The sequence below is a fragment of the Populus nigra genome, chromosome 16 (assembly GCF_951802175.1).
Source record: "Populus nigra chromosome 16, ddPopNigr1.1, whole genome shotgun sequence".
Taxonomy (NCBI): Eukaryota; Viridiplantae; Streptophyta; class Magnoliopsida; order Malpighiales; family Salicaceae; genus Populus; species Populus nigra.
Window position 1 is genome coordinate 3,434,632 of NC_084867.1, and position 15,715 is coordinate 3,450,346.

At 33.3% G+C, this 15,715-nt stretch overlaps 1 protein-coding gene across 1 annotated transcript; it reads left to right on the plus strand.

Moving 5' to 3' along the window:
* The first annotated feature begins 12,377 nt into the window (after window positions 1-12,377).
* Window positions 12,378-14,894, plus strand: LOC133675650 (pentatricopeptide repeat-containing protein At3g18020). Its single transcript, XM_062097099.1, has one exon. It carries the CDS (start codon window positions 12,418-12,420, stop codon window positions 14,434-14,436), a length of 2,019 nt encoding a protein of 672 aa, XP_061953083.1. The 5' UTR covers window positions 12,378-12,417; the 3' UTR covers window positions 14,437-14,894.
* The last annotated feature ends 821 nt before the right edge of the window (window positions 14,895-15,715 follow it).

A 15,715-nucleotide genomic window follows, 5' to 3' on the forward strand; every position in this document is an offset into this window, starting at 1 on the left:
TATATAATGTTGTTCTCTCCTCAAAGGCAATTCATTCCTCGACCTCGGTGAAACAGCGACACATATCTCACTATCAACCTGATGAGATAGAAAGTTCTTGTCTGAACATACCTATTCTTCGAGCAAAAAACGAGTTTCCTCGATTTGCAGGGGATGATCCTACGGAGTGGTTCAATAGAGTAGCACAGTATTTTGAATTTCAAAGAACTCCCGAAGATTAAAAGGTGTGCTTGGCAGCTTTCCACATGGAAGGAGAAGCAAACCAGTGGTGGCAATGGATGAATCGAACATACAAGGAAGAAAATCGAATCGTGACTTGGACTATGTTTGTAGACGAGTTGTGGGCACGATTCGGTCCACCAGATGGAGAAGACTTTGACGAGGCTCTCTCACATATAAAACAAAGCGGTTCTCTTCGAGATTATCAAAGAGAATTCAAGAAATTGGGCAATCGGGTACATGGGTGGGCTCATAAGGCTCTCGTTGGAACTTTCATAGGCGGATTAAAACCAAAGGTTGTCGATGGAATACGAACGTTTAAGCCAAAAACATTAAAGAAGACCATCAGTTTAGCTAAAACCAGAGATGAATAACTTACACGACAAAGGAGGTTTGTTCGCTCAATCCAACCAAATCACCCTCCAGCAACTGTCACTCTGATCAACCAAAGAACAATGATAGCTCCTAAACGATTGGGCTGGGAAGAGATGCAAAAACGAAGAGCTCAGGGGCTATGTTTCAACTGCAATGAACAATTCACACCGGGCCATAAATGCCAAAGGCCTAGACTACTTCTAATTGAAGGTCACGATGATGTGCAAGGTGAAGAGGAAGAGGCAGAAATAAAAGGTAGCAGAAAAGATGAACTTGAAGTTCTTTACATGCATTGACAGGATGGGCATCTCCACAGACAATACGAGTAGCTGCCACCATCAAGTCCCAACCAATGATGGTGTTAATCGATAGTGGATCTACACATAATTTTTTGAGTGATAAAGTGGCTAGAACATTGTGGCTTCCAGTGGTTCCTACGAAGTCTTTCACAATTCATGTTGCCAATGAAGAGCGACTCTTGTGTCAAGGGAGATTTGAGAAGGTACCAATAGATTTACAAGGCATTGCATTCTCTCTTACTTTCTATTCCTTGCCATTAACAGGTCTAGACATGGTACTGGGAATACAATGGTTGGAGATGTTGGAATTCAACTGGGAGAATCAAGCACGAAGACTACAAGGGATACAAAGGCCCATTCAAGCTACTTCACTTGAGACCATTGCAAAGGAGCACCGACAGGGTCAAATGGTTTTCGCTATATATGTTCAAACTTTGAAAGAATTGCCTTGGGTTGACACTCAACCAGATATGCAGCAAATTTTAAGTGAGTTTGAGGATGTATTTTAAGAACCCACTCAATTGCCTCTATTACGAGAAATCGACCATCATATACCTCTCAAGGAAGGCACCCAACCCATCAATGTTCGACCATATCGGTATGCATATTTTCAAAAGGAAGAAATTGAGAAACAAGTGAAGATAATGCTGGATGTAGGAATCATCCGACCAAGCACCAGTCCTTTTTCATCCCCTGTCCTTTTGGTGAAAAAGAAAGATGATACTTGGAGGTTTTGTATAGATTACAGAGCATTAAACGTAGCTATGATTGAAGATTGATTTTCTATTCTAACAATGAACGACATGTTGGATGAGTTGTACGGTGCTACCTATTTTACTAAGCTGGATCTTCGCGCTGGTTATCACCAGCTACGAGTTCATGCTCCCGACATTCTGAAAACTGCATTTCGGACATATAATGGCCACTTTGAGTATCTTGTTATGCCTTTCGGCTTATGTAACGCTCCATCTACTTTCCAAGCTATAATGAACTCTATTTTTCGTCCCTACCTCCGAAAATTCATATTAGTTTTCTTTGATGATATATTAGTCTATAGTCCTACATGGGAATTGCATTTGACTCATGTGAAGAAAACATTAGAGATTTTAAAGAAGCACAGCTTCTTCATCAAAGCAACCAAATGTGACTTTGGTAAGCTAGAATTGAAGTATTTGGGCCATATTGTGACAAATCATGGTGTCAAGACAGATGGCAAGAAGATTGAGGCTATGGTAGCATGGCCACAACCCACTAATATTACTGAATTGCATGGCTTTTTAGGCTTGACAGGATATTACAGGAAATTTATCCGGAATTATGGAGTACTCGCTCGTCCACTTACCAATTTGCTCAAAAATAGGAATTTAAAATGGGATACAGATGTTGTTGTTGCATTTACCATGCTCAAACAAACTATGACAACCACACCAATTCTTGCAATGCCAAATTTCAATGAGCCATTCACCATCGAGACTGATGCCTCTGGAGATGGAATTGGAGTTGTTCTGACTTAGCAAGGGAGACCAATTGCATACATGAGTCGAGCTTTGGGGGTTACTAAATGCACCTGGTCCATCTATGCCAAAGAGATGTTAGCAATTGTGGAGGCCATTTGGACTTGGAGGCCATACATCTTGGGTCGGAAGTTTTTCATTCTAAACAACCATCGTAGTCTCAAATATTTTTTGGAGCAAAGAGTAGCCACGTCTGAGCAACAAAAACGGGTCGCTAAGCTTCTTGGATATGAATATGAGATCATATATCTACCAGGGAAAAAAAATTCAGCAACAGATGCCTTGTCTCGCCTTCCAGTAGTCCTCTACTCAACTCCATATTTATTTCACAAGTTTCTTTATGGGATGACATTCGCAAGGCAATAGAAATTGATTTGTACATGTAAACAATATTCCAGCGGGCAGCAAATGATCCAACTAGCAACTATGTAGTAAAGAATGGGTTGTGCTTTTACAAGCAAAGGGTGGTGGTTCCACTTGCATTACGGGATCAACTTCTCCACGAGTTTCATGACAGTAAGGTGACGAGACATTCTGGAGTTTTGTGAACTTTCAAGAGACAAGCTTAGCAATTTTATTAGCCTTTTATACACAAACATGTCCAAAATTACATTCAACACTATATAACCTGCCAAAAAACCAAGTCTGAGACACTGGCACCAGCTGGATTGCTCCAACCACTCCCAATTCCTTGTCTCGTTTGGGATGACATCTCTTTAGATTTTATCGAAGGATTGCCATCTTCACATAGCAAGGATAACATCATGGTGGTTGTGGATCGACTGAGTAAGTACGCTCATTTCATTGCTTTATCTCATCCTTACTCTGCGAAAAGTATTGCTGCCAAGTTTGTGGAAAATGTTATTAAACTTCATGGAATGCCAAAATCCATCATCAGTGATAGAGACCCCATTTTTGTAAGCAAATTTTGGCAGGATTTTTTTACTATGTCAGGAACTAAGTTGAAGCTAAGTTCAGCTTATCATCCTCAGACGGATGGACAAATAGAGGTGGTGAACCATTGTCTAGAACAATATTTGTGATGTTTCGTCCATCAATGGCCTCGTAAATGGTATAGCTATCTGCCATGAGTCAAGTATTGGTATGTAACTGGGATGACACCATTCCAAGCCTTATATGGTCGCCTCCCTCCATCAATTCCTCATTATACAGATGGGTTGTCTCGTGTTAATGAGGTCGATTAAAGTCTTCTTAATCGGGATGAAGTACTACAGCAATTGAAAATGAATTTAGAGCTTGCCGCCACTAGAATGAAACATGTGGCTGATTGAATGTGACGAGAAGTGGAGTTTCATGTAGGAGAGTTGGTGCTACTTAAACTACACCTCTACCGCTAACATTCTGTGTTCAAACGTTCGCATCAAAAACTTGCTAATAATTTTACGGCCCATTTCCAGTTTAGCAGAGATTGGGCAAGGTAGCATATCGTCTCAGTTTACCACCTGAAGCTAAAATTCACCTAGTGTTTCATATTTCTCTCCTAAAAAAATATGTGGGTACTTCTCTGCCTGCGGTTGTTAACCTACCACCAATTTTGAACGAAGGACAAATCCAAGTTGAACCTAAGCAGGTGGTCGATACAAGATGGATAAAGCATGGTACCAAGTTTATTAAGGAAAGTTTGGTGCAGTGAAAGAGTTTGCCTGTAAAAGATGCTACCTGGAAGGATACACAACTGCTCAAACAACAATTTCCTGCATTGCACCTTGAGGACAAGGTTTCACTTGTGGGAGGGAGTATTGATATACCGAGAAGATCCTCCAGGGTCTTGAAAAAAAATCCCAAGTTTTTAGCTTAAGATTGCATTGTTCTTTTCTAATTTATTGTTTTGAATTTGTTTGTTTGGTCATAGGTGGTTAGTCACCTCCAGAATAATAGCTAAGTCATGGTTTTAACTAGCTGAAGTCTAGGAGTCAGTTTAGCTATTTAGTTGATGTAAAGAAACTATATTTAAGGAGTTCATTTGGAATACCAAAGGGACGTGTAGAATTTTATTCAAACTTGTGGTTGTCTTTCACTCAAAGAAAGTCAAGTTATTATGTGTTTTTCATTGTGATCTGACAGGGACCTATCATAATTGTCGATGTTCTTAGTAATGCTATGGTACCGCAAATCTCAATTGGATTGGAAATCTGCGAGATTATAAGCTTCCCATCCTAGGTCATCTCATGGTTGATCTTGAGGGGATAATCTTGACTCCTAATGTTGATGTGTCCAACACTGAGTGGCTGACAAGTCTAGAACATACACGGTTAGGTCTGAAAGTTTAATTCATAACAGGGTCATGTTTTCAGGCCTGTTTCCTTACTCTTTTTTATGTTGGGATGGTCTTGTTCCTCCAAAGATTGAAGTCTTCATATGGCTTCTACTATATGATAGTATTTATAGTAGAGATGTGTTAGTTCGTAGAAACTAGCTTGTTTATAGGAATGCTTCCCGTTCTTTTTGCAATGCTGATCATTTGGAGACTTCAAATCATCTTCTTTTACATATTCAGTCTTGGAAATTTTAGAGTAAAATTTTAAAATTATTAGGTTTTCAATTGTGCATGCCATATACCATTGATCGGGCTTTGTTTCAGTGGAAGTTTTTGTTCAAAGAGAGACTTAAAATCAGGCAATCCTTATACTTGCCTATGATATTTGTTGGGGAATTTGGTTGTGCTGGAATAATCTTATATTTCAGGATAAATTTTTCAATTGGTCAGTTAATTTCTAACTTGTTCTACACCGCTTGGTGTTGTGGTCGAATATTAACAATCTTAATTTCAAATATACATGCATGAATTTGTATAGAGGCTAAGAGGGTATTCTAATGTTGTCCAATTAAATTATATTTACATTTGTTTTTTTTCATTTAATTTATACTGAACTCTTTTTTTTATGTCATTGTCGCAATAACTCTAGCTTTCATCTTATTACATGTTATCTTGATTATCATAAAAAAAATTAATGATAATAAAATTTCTTTTGAATTTAAATTCAAAGTGTAAATGCTTATATAAACTTGTTATTTTTTTTTATGCGTACATTGGATAAATGGAACAACATTATAAGAAAAAGTTCATAGGGTAGAAAAAGAGATTTAAACCCAAAATAACAAAGAAACTAACTACAAGCAAAGACAAAGTTAAGCTACCTAACTAGGTAGTGATACAACAATTGCCATAGCACCTAATGATTTTTTCATTGTGATTTTAGCTTACCATTATTTCAGTCAACTTTATGTTTTTTTTTTATTAAATTACATAAATATTTTACTTACTTTTTTTAACAAAAGAATAAATTAACAAATAATTTAAAATAGTAATACAATAACTGTTGAATCTTAAATGCCTAGTATATGGAGGAAGAATCATTTCAAATTCATGATGTTATAAATGAGAGATCCTTCATGTTATGGCATAAAAGATTCGGTCATATCTTTATTGATAGAATTAAAAGATTGGTAAATGATGGAGTCATTGAGGCTTTTGACTTTACTGATTTTAGTTCTTGTGTAGATTGCATTAAAGTAAAGAAAACTAACAAGTACAAAAAAGGTGCACGAGGACTTCTGATCTTGTATTAAATATACATACTAATATTTCAAGTTCTTATGATTGATGATTTAATGATAAAAAATATTTCATTACCTTTATTAATTACTATACATGATATGTGTATCTCTATTTACTTAAGATAAAAGTGAATTATTAGATGCTTTTAAGGTTCGTAAAAAAGAAGTAGAGAAACAATTAGACAATCAAATCAAAATTATAAGGTTAGATAGAGGTGGTGAATATTATGACAGGTACATTAAAATAAGATAATTGCTAGATTCATTTGTAAGGTTTTTTAAGTAACAAGGTATTGTGACATAATAAACAATGTTAGACTCACCATCTCAAAATGGTATAGCTAAAAGGAGAAACCAAACATTGATGGATATGGTGAGGAGTATGATTAGTAACTCTGATCTCCTATTACCTTTGTGAAGTAAAGCTATAAAAATTATGACATGTGCACTAAATAGGGTTCTAACCAAGATGGTTCACAAAACACATTTGAGATTTAGAAAGGTTGGAATCTTAGTTTAAGGCATATATACATGTATGAGGTTGATTAACTAAAGTTAGAGTCTAGAATCCATTAAAAATAAAATTTGACTTGAGAACATTTCACGGATATTTAATTGGTAATATAAAAAAGTTTAAAGAAAAATTTTATTATCTATCTTGTGTGACGAGAATTGTGGAATCTATAAATGCAAGGTTCCTTGAGAATGATGAGATTAGTAGGAGTAGCCAACTTTGAAACTTAGTTTTGTAAGAGGATAGTAGTTTTAAATATGCTCTTACATGTTCATATAAATTAGTTATGTTTCATGATAATTACCGAAATTTGATAACTCAAGAATAACAAATCATTGAAGAGCCATAACATCATGAGGATATTCCTATAGATCTAGTTACTATGCATTCTCAAGGTAGAGATATTGATGCAACATTGAGAACATCTTTAAGAGTTAGGAAATATATAATTTCTTCAAATTATATTATGTACCTACAAGAATCTAACATGGATATTAGTGCTAAGGATGACCCTATTATATTTTCCCATACTATAAATGAAAATAAATCACATTATGGTATATTGCTATTAAGGATGAGTAGGATTCAATTTCTAATAACGAAGTTTAAAATCTTTTTGAAATTTCTAAAAATAGAAAGTTCATTCATTGTAAATGGGTTTTTAAAATCAAAAGAAACTTTTTAGGCAATATTGAAATGTCTATAAGGCTAGACTTGTAGCCAAAGAATTCACTCAACAAAAAAGAATTAATCATCATGATACTTTATCTCCTGTTTCAAGAACGAATTGATTTTGAATATTTATGGCATTAGTAGCTCATTTTGATATGAAGCTGCATCAAATGAATGTGAAAATGACATTTCTCAATTGAGACTTGAAGGAAGAGGTTTACATGAAACAATCAGAAGATTTCATTTTAGAGGGGAACAATCGCTTGGTTTGTAGACTTAAAAAATCTATATATGGACTAAAACAAACTTTCCATCAATGGTATTTAAAAATTAATAATGTTATTTTTTCATTTGGTTTGAATGATAATAGGTCTTCCCAGACTAAAAGATCGCGATCGATTGCTCAAACACTTAAAAGCACTAGAAAACCACTTGGAATAGTATAATTCATAACCTCACAGATCTCGACAGTACAATGTATGATGCGGAGCAAGGAATGGCATTGGAGGGTGTAACCTTTACATATGCATTCAGATATGGAGTTTGAGAGATTTGAGATTCATTTAAGGAGTCTTTGACAGTGTTTGTTTGCGTCCGTGTTTTCTTTAAACGCAGATGCAATAACATTTGGTTACAAAAAAAACCACAGTTACTATTCATGGATCCACCAAATTTAGCATTTGAAATGCATGGAAAAGGAAAGCAGGTAGGAGCTGCTTCTTGCGGCTGCACCATGCTGCACTATTCAATGAACAGTGCAGCATGCCTCCACTGTCGTACTGTTCATTTTAGTGAACAGTTTTTTTTTGAAAAACCAGTGCAATTAATTGATTTTACTCGTACTGTTCACGTGAACGTGAACAATAATTTTTTTTTTGTTTTTTAAAAAAATTAGTTTAAGATAAATTAAATTTATTCGTACTGTAATCTCAATTTTATTCCTAATAATATTTTACCTAATTTTATTGCACGCTCAAAAAATCATGGAAACTGTAGTTCTTGTCGGATGAATTTTGTATGTAATGGAATTGTAGATAATTTAATGGAACAATAAAATTTTTTATATAAAGTATGATTTATTTCATGATGCAATGGCAATAGTTAAATCTACAATATTTAAATTAAAAACCATAAATATTAATATGTTTTTTTTAAATTATTTTATAACCTCAATTTCAAAAGCATTCTTAACCAAACACAATAAACTACTTTTTGTTCAACCTCAATTTCAACCGCAGTTTTAACCAAACATTTATTTTTTCCAAACCAACCTCAATTAAAATTACTTTTTATAAAACAACTTTTTTCAATCATAACCACAACAGCTACCGCAATACCAAACACACTCTTGACTTTTTTTGCTGATTTCTAGTTTTAGCTCTTCACTTTCTCTCCTTAGGACTTCTTTATCTTGTTGTTGTCATTTAAGACCCCGTTTGTTTCACAGAAAATAGTTTTCTGGAAATCACTTTCTAAACTTTCCTGTGTTTGTTTGTCATTAGAAAAGTTGGTCAACGGAAAACACTTTCCAATCAAAGAAAAAATTAGTTTGGTTTCCAGAAAAATATTTTCCTTTTATTTTAGGTGGAAAACACTTTCCAGAAATTGTAAAAAATTTAGAAATGTCATGTTATTTGCTGATTATATCAAATTTGATCTTCAAATATTTAATTGTTATATATTTTGTTTTGAATCTTTTTTTTTAAATTTTATCCCTATTTGATTTAATTTGATTTTAGATCAACTTTGGTCCTCATTGTTATGATTGTTATTTGCTTTTCTCTTATTATTTTATTTTAATTGAAATTTTTTATTTATCCAGATTTGGTCCTCATTCTTTTGATTTTTATTTATTTTATTCGAAATAATTTATGAAATTTTAATTTGTTTTAATTTTATCATCTTTCAACTTTTTTATCTGTTAGATTTGATATCTATTATTTTGATTGTTATTTATTTTATTTGAGATAATTGATGAAATTAGATTTTTTTTTCAATTTTATTCTCATTCAACTTTTTAATTTGTAAGATTTGTTCCTTATTATTTTAATAAACTTGAAAAGAAATATTAACAATTTATTTTTTTATTTGAAATTGGTTGTCGTGTTTTAATTTTCTTTTTTTGGGGTTATTTTAATTTTGTGTCCATGGTCATAGGGTTAATAGGTTAACCCGATTTAACTTAGATTTTTTTTCATTTCATTTTTTTCCTATTTATTAAGATTTTGATGTTTCAGTCCCTCAAATTTGTAAGGAGAAAGAGTCATCAAAAAATGGTGTAGAATAGAAAAAGTTGTCGATCGACCAAGTTTTAGAGACAAAAATAGTCAAATTCAATTTAAATGATTTCATCTTGATTAGAGGAGTGTCATTTAGGTATTTTTTTTTTATTTCTCATGTCACCAAAAAACAATATACCAACGTTAAGAAAGAAATTTTTAATTGGTTTAATTTTATGTTTTTTTTTATCATTTTAGGGGTTTTGATGAGGCTATAAATTGATTTATTTGAATTTTTAAGGTGTAATGATGTATCATTATAGTTATATGAAAATAGATGGAAAAATATTATTTTAGTTCCAAAAAACTCTAGCTTAGCTTTTTGACTTGTTTTTTTAATGGCAGGAGTCTAGGCAATAGATGATACGATGTTTATTTTTTAAAAAAAAAAATTTAAAAACAAATGATATATTATCTATTTTAAAAAAATAATAATAAAGAAGGCCACAAATGCAGGTCTAATACTTTTTAACCCAGGTTATTGGTTTTTTTTTTCAATTATTTTTTAGGTTTTGATTGAAATGCAATATAAATTTGAATGAATTTATTCCTCTTCATTCTATTCACGTTTCTAGAGCACATTGCTCTAGACTTCTCATAGCTTACCTTAAGCCCAGATGCCCTACAAGAAACAGAGAGGATGCTTGAGATAAGTCTAATCTGGGAATTTATATGAGCCTTTGTGAGAAGCAATACATCATTACATTAGCCAAAAAAATAATTCACTTTCAAGAAATTTATTTTTTTAAAAAATCACTTTTCAAAAACAAACACTGAAAAGTATTTTTTAAATTATTTTCTATAATATTATCAAATATTGAAAAATAATTCACTTTCAAGAAATTTATTTTCTAAAAAAATCACTTTTCAAAAACAAACACTGAAAAGTGTTTTTCAAATTATTTTCTATAATACTATCAAATATTAAAAAATAATTTACTTTCAAAAAATTTATTTTCCAAAAAAATCACTTTCGAAAAACAATTCTTTCCGGCAAATAAATGAATCCTAAGAAATGCCTGGTATTCCAAAACCAAACAAACGAGGAGAGACAATTCTGAAAATAAGGTGTACACCACTTGATAGGTTTAAGAGGTTGCGCGCACAATCTGCTAACTTCGTACCTCTGTGGTGGCTGGGAGCTTGAAAGGCTGCCTGAAGAAATTTGGAAACAGCATTAATATCTGCGAAATTTAGACCTCAGTGGTTGTAGGAAGCTTGAAAGGCTACCGTATGGCCTCGACAGGCTACTCAACTGGAGGAACTCGCTATCGATGATCAATGCCGTCTTCTAAAAGACTGATATCATGGGGAGGATGGAAAAGGAAGGTACTGGGACGAGAGCCGAGAGAGGTAATTAAACTATCCTGCTTCTTGTGCATATTTTCACAAATTCCTCTACTGCTAAATGAATTTCTAAATTTGCAGGAGATAGAGGAGCTTGGTTTCAAAACGTTTCCACTGCCAAAATCGAATCAAATCAGTGAACGAGACGTTCATTATTTTTTCAAATGATTCTTCAAGAATTCCCTCTTTGCTCTTTAACTTGCAGGAATTGTTGATTTCCATTGTTGCATACCAAATTAAACATGGAGGAGCTAATTAATCCCACAGTTGAAGATGTTTGAACGGCAAATTTACTCAGAGGTTTGTGTTAACAGCTACAAAATGAAGCAGTAGCCCTCCCACGAACTCGTTGCATTCTCTTCCATCTTCGTACACATTTCATGCAAATGCATGCAGTTAGGCAAGCTTGGACAGCTAGATGTGCAGCTCAAATCAATTACTTCCTTCTTTGTTTTCATTTTTATTTAATTCATCTTCAAGAGATGAGTTTTTAATTAATTCTTAATTATATTTATCTAGATATTAAATAAATATTTTATTTTCAATTAATCCTTTCATTCAAACTACAGACTTTGACGAATGAATTGCACACTACCTTAGTCTTCAATTATATATATAATCATGCCAAAGTTTTATCGTTTTGATAGAAAGCTATATTTTTATTTAAAATTTAAATAGTGTTCGATAATACGGTAGCATTTACTTTTTAAAATATTCTCCACTTGAAAATACATAAAAAATAATATTTTTTATTTTTAAAAAATTATTTTTAATATTATCACACCAAAATGATCCAAAAATAATTAAAAAATAAGAACAATTTAAAGCAAAAAAATATTTTTTTTAAAATATAGTGTCATTGCAAAAACAAACACCATCTTAAATTGGCATAATTAAATATGTAAAAATTAATTGAAGATTTGCTCAATTATTTAAATTGAATATATATATTTTTTATTTTTATCAAATGATGTTATTGTGTTCTATAGAAAAAAAAATATTGTAATTGTAACTTTTACACCATGAAGAGTTTTAGACATTGTCTTATTAAGAGGTTTCCATGTAATTCTTGAGAAGAAGTTTAATTGATCAGGTCTTGGATTTGTTCTTTAATGGTTATGAATTTGAGTTTTTTGAAGGTCATTGGAGATTTACATGGTTGTTAACTTTAGAACTCGTAAAATTAGTTAAGATGTACATAAACTATTCCAGGCACCCACGTTACTAATAAAAAAAAAAAGAGTTTCCATGTAAAATATTGAGTGTTGATTTCAATTTTCTTTACTTCAAAATATTATTAAAAAAATAATATAAAATTATTTCTGATATTTTAACTGTTAATTTAAAATTTTGAAAACATAAAGTAATAAATGGTGTATATATTTAAAAATTATTCTTAAAAATAGCAAAAAAACTTTTTTTACTAATATGACCTTCAATATCTTGTCTTAAATCTCTCTCTCTCTCTCTCGTAAAAGATATAAATCATTAAAATTATTATAAATAGTTATAACAAGATTAAATAAAAATATATTTGGAATATGACCACTCGTTTTTGACTAATCAAGCAGTTGGCGCTTAAAAACCTAGTCACTCTCAGAAAAGCATGCTCCAAAGCAATGTTCCTCCCCGATCTCTCAAAACTCAAGAAGCTCTCAATACCTTTCAAACCCAAACTCTCACCTCTCTCATTCCTCTCTACAAACCCAGAAAACCAACCACAACACCAAGAACAAGCACTGAACCACCAACAACAAAGCATTTGCATAACCAACAGGTCATACTGGACCAAAAAAATCCATGACCTCTGCACCAAACACCGCAACGTTGATGAAGCCCTCCGCCTTCTTGACCATCTCCGCCTCCGTGGATACCTCCCTGACTCCCTCAATCTCAGCAGCATAATTCACGGCCTCTGTGATGCCAACCGCTTCAATGAAGCCCACCAACGCCTTATCATCTTTTTAACCTCCCTTTGTGTCCCTGATGAGCGTACTTGTAATGTACTCGTTGCTCGCTTGCTTCACTCTAAAGACCCATTTAGGACATTGAATGTTATTCATCGTTTGATTGAATTTAAGCCTGAGTTTGTGCCTTCGTTGATTAATTATAACCGTTTGATAGATCAGTTTTGCTCGGTCTCGCTGCCGAATGTAGCGCATAGGATGTTGTACGACATGATTAACAGAGGGCACTGTCCAAGTATTGTAAGTTATACTACCTTGGTTAATGGGTATTGTAAGATTGGTGAAATCTCTGATGCTTATAAGCTGTTCGATGAAATGCCTGAATGGGGTGTCGTGCCTAATGCGCTGTCTTATAGTTTGTTGATTCGTGGAGTTTTAAGAAAGAGAGACATTGAACGTGGAAGAGAATTGATGCACGTGCTCTTTCAGAGAATGAGATATGAAGAGGATCAGTCAGTGAATAGTGCCGCTTTTGCTCATCTTGTTGATTGTTTGTGTAGAGAAGGGCTTTTTAATGAGGTTTTTATGATTGCCGAGGAAATGCCACAAGGAAATTGGGTGAATGTGGACTTTGCTTATGGGCATTTGATTGATTCCCTTTGTAAGGTTGGGAGGAGCCATGGTGCTTCCAGGGTTGTTTATATAATGAGGAAAAAAGGGTTTACACCAAGTATAGTGTCATATAATTCAATCATACATGGGCTTTGTAAGGAAGGGGGTTGCATGAGAGCTTATCAGTTGTTAGAGGAAGGGGTTGGATTTGGTTACTTGCTGTCTGAGTATACTTACAAGGTTCTGGTAGAAGCACTTTGTCAAGCAATGGATCTTGACAAGGCAAGGGAAGTTTTAAAAGTTATGTTGAACAAGGAAGGGATGAATAGAACTAGGATTTACAATATATATTTAAGAGCTCTTTGTCTCATGAATAATCCAACTGAGCTTTTGAATGTGCTTGTTTCTATGCTACAAACTAATTGTCAGCCTGATGTGATCACTCTCAACACAGTTATTAATGGGTTTTGCAAGATGGGAAGAGTTGAAGAAGCTTTGAAGGTGCTAAATGATATGATGACGGGGAAATTTTCTGCCCCTGATGCTGTGACCTTCACTTCCATCATAAGTGGTTTATTAAATGTTGGAAGAAGTCAAGAAGCTCGCAATTTATTGCTTCAAATGCTTGAAAAGGGTATCACTCCCGGTGTTGTGACATACAATGCAATTCTTCGTGGTTTGTTTAAACTTCAGTTAACAAATGAGGCAGTGGCGGTTTTTGATGAAATGATAACTGATGGTGTAGCTGCCAATAGTCAAACTTACAGTATAATAGTCGAGGGATTATGCGAGTCTGGCCAAATAGATGGGGCTAAGAAGTTCTGGGATGAGGTTATTTGGCCGTCAAAAATCCATGATGATTTTGTTTATGCAGCCATTCTCAAAGGACTTTCCCGCTCAGGCCATTTGAATGAGGCCATACATTTCCTTTATGAATTGGTAGATTCTGGGGTCAATCCTAATATTGTAAGCTATAACATTGTGATTGACAGAGCTTGCAGCTTAGGTATGAAAAGAGAAGCTTACCAAATTGCAGGAGAAATGCAAAAGAATGGGTTGACCCCTGATGCGGTAACGTGGCGGACTCTTGATAAGTTACATGGACAAGTGAAGAATTGATTTAACTATTAACATACGATTCAACTTGTCAGTGGGCAGAAGGCTTGTAGGTGAGGGGTGGATTCAACATCCGTGTATGTGAAGCATATTCTGCAGATACTGAAGGAATGAGAAAAGTTCTCGTTAAGGATTATGTGTCCAAAAAGAATGGATTTCCTGCTCTCTCTCGCCCCATGTAAAGGAATCACAAACTGAAATCTCTAATGCCCCAAAATTGGTCTTCACGACCCCGTAAAAAGATGTGATTCTTGGTGGAGATCTGCTTTGGTCTGTAAAGAAGAGCATTCTGGAGAAACTCTCAATTTTTTGTCGGGAGAAATGATAATACAATTTGTGGGAGAAATTGTACATAAATGAGAAACAGCATGATACAGCAGTCTGGTGGGGTTTTGGTTTTTTATTTTTTGTGATCTTCATTCTCAGGAAATAAAGAGACAATCAATTTGCAGTGGCTGGAATTGATTTTTGTTGCTTTCAAGCTGCAGTCAATCACCCCAACTGGCTATTAACTCTCTGGCGGTGGTCATTTCTGCTGTTGTATTTTTTACAATTCACCCTGTTCTTTATAAAGCTTTCAATCTCAGATGGACCAAATAAATTGATTCTATTATAATTATAATTAGATAGAAAAAATAGACGATATATCATATTGATTAATTTTTTTTTTAAAAAAAAAAGAGTAATCATGGTGATATTGAAAAAATATTTTCTCTTCACAAAAGAAAAACAATGTAGCTTTATTTCCTTTCTATTAAATAAAAAAGGATCAAATAGGGTTAAAAAAGGAACAAAAAACTTGAGTAGATTTAACCCGGATTAATATGAGAAACTTATAACTCGGGTAACAAAGGCAAAGTCAAACTAAGTTAACCCATTAAATTTGTTGTTTAAATTATAAGATCATGATAACCCTATATAAAATAAAACAAATAAAATCTCAAAGCCTATTTTTTTTAAAAAAAAAATCATTATCAAATGATGAAAGCTAGAAACAAAATATGTAAGAACACAAAAAAAAAAATTGTGATCCAAATCATTAAACCAAAAGCATCCCAACAAGAAAAACCAAAAACCTCAATTCTCAACTAATCAAATGTTAAAGGATGAAATTAATAAAAGAATTTTAATTATAAAAAAAAATTCAAAACAAAAAAATTGAAATGAAAATAATAAGGATAAAAAAGAAAATAAAAAATAATCTTGATTTTTTATGGAAGAGTGAAATTGAAATTAAAATACAATTAACAAAAGAACCAAAAAAAATTGAGGATCAAAATTG

What these genes read in the sequence shown, in the direction of transcription:
- LOC133675650 (XM_062097099.1), top strand. Translation starts at nt 12,418, where the DNA reads ATGTTCCTCCCCGATCTCTCAAAACTCAAGAAGCTCTCAATACCTTTC.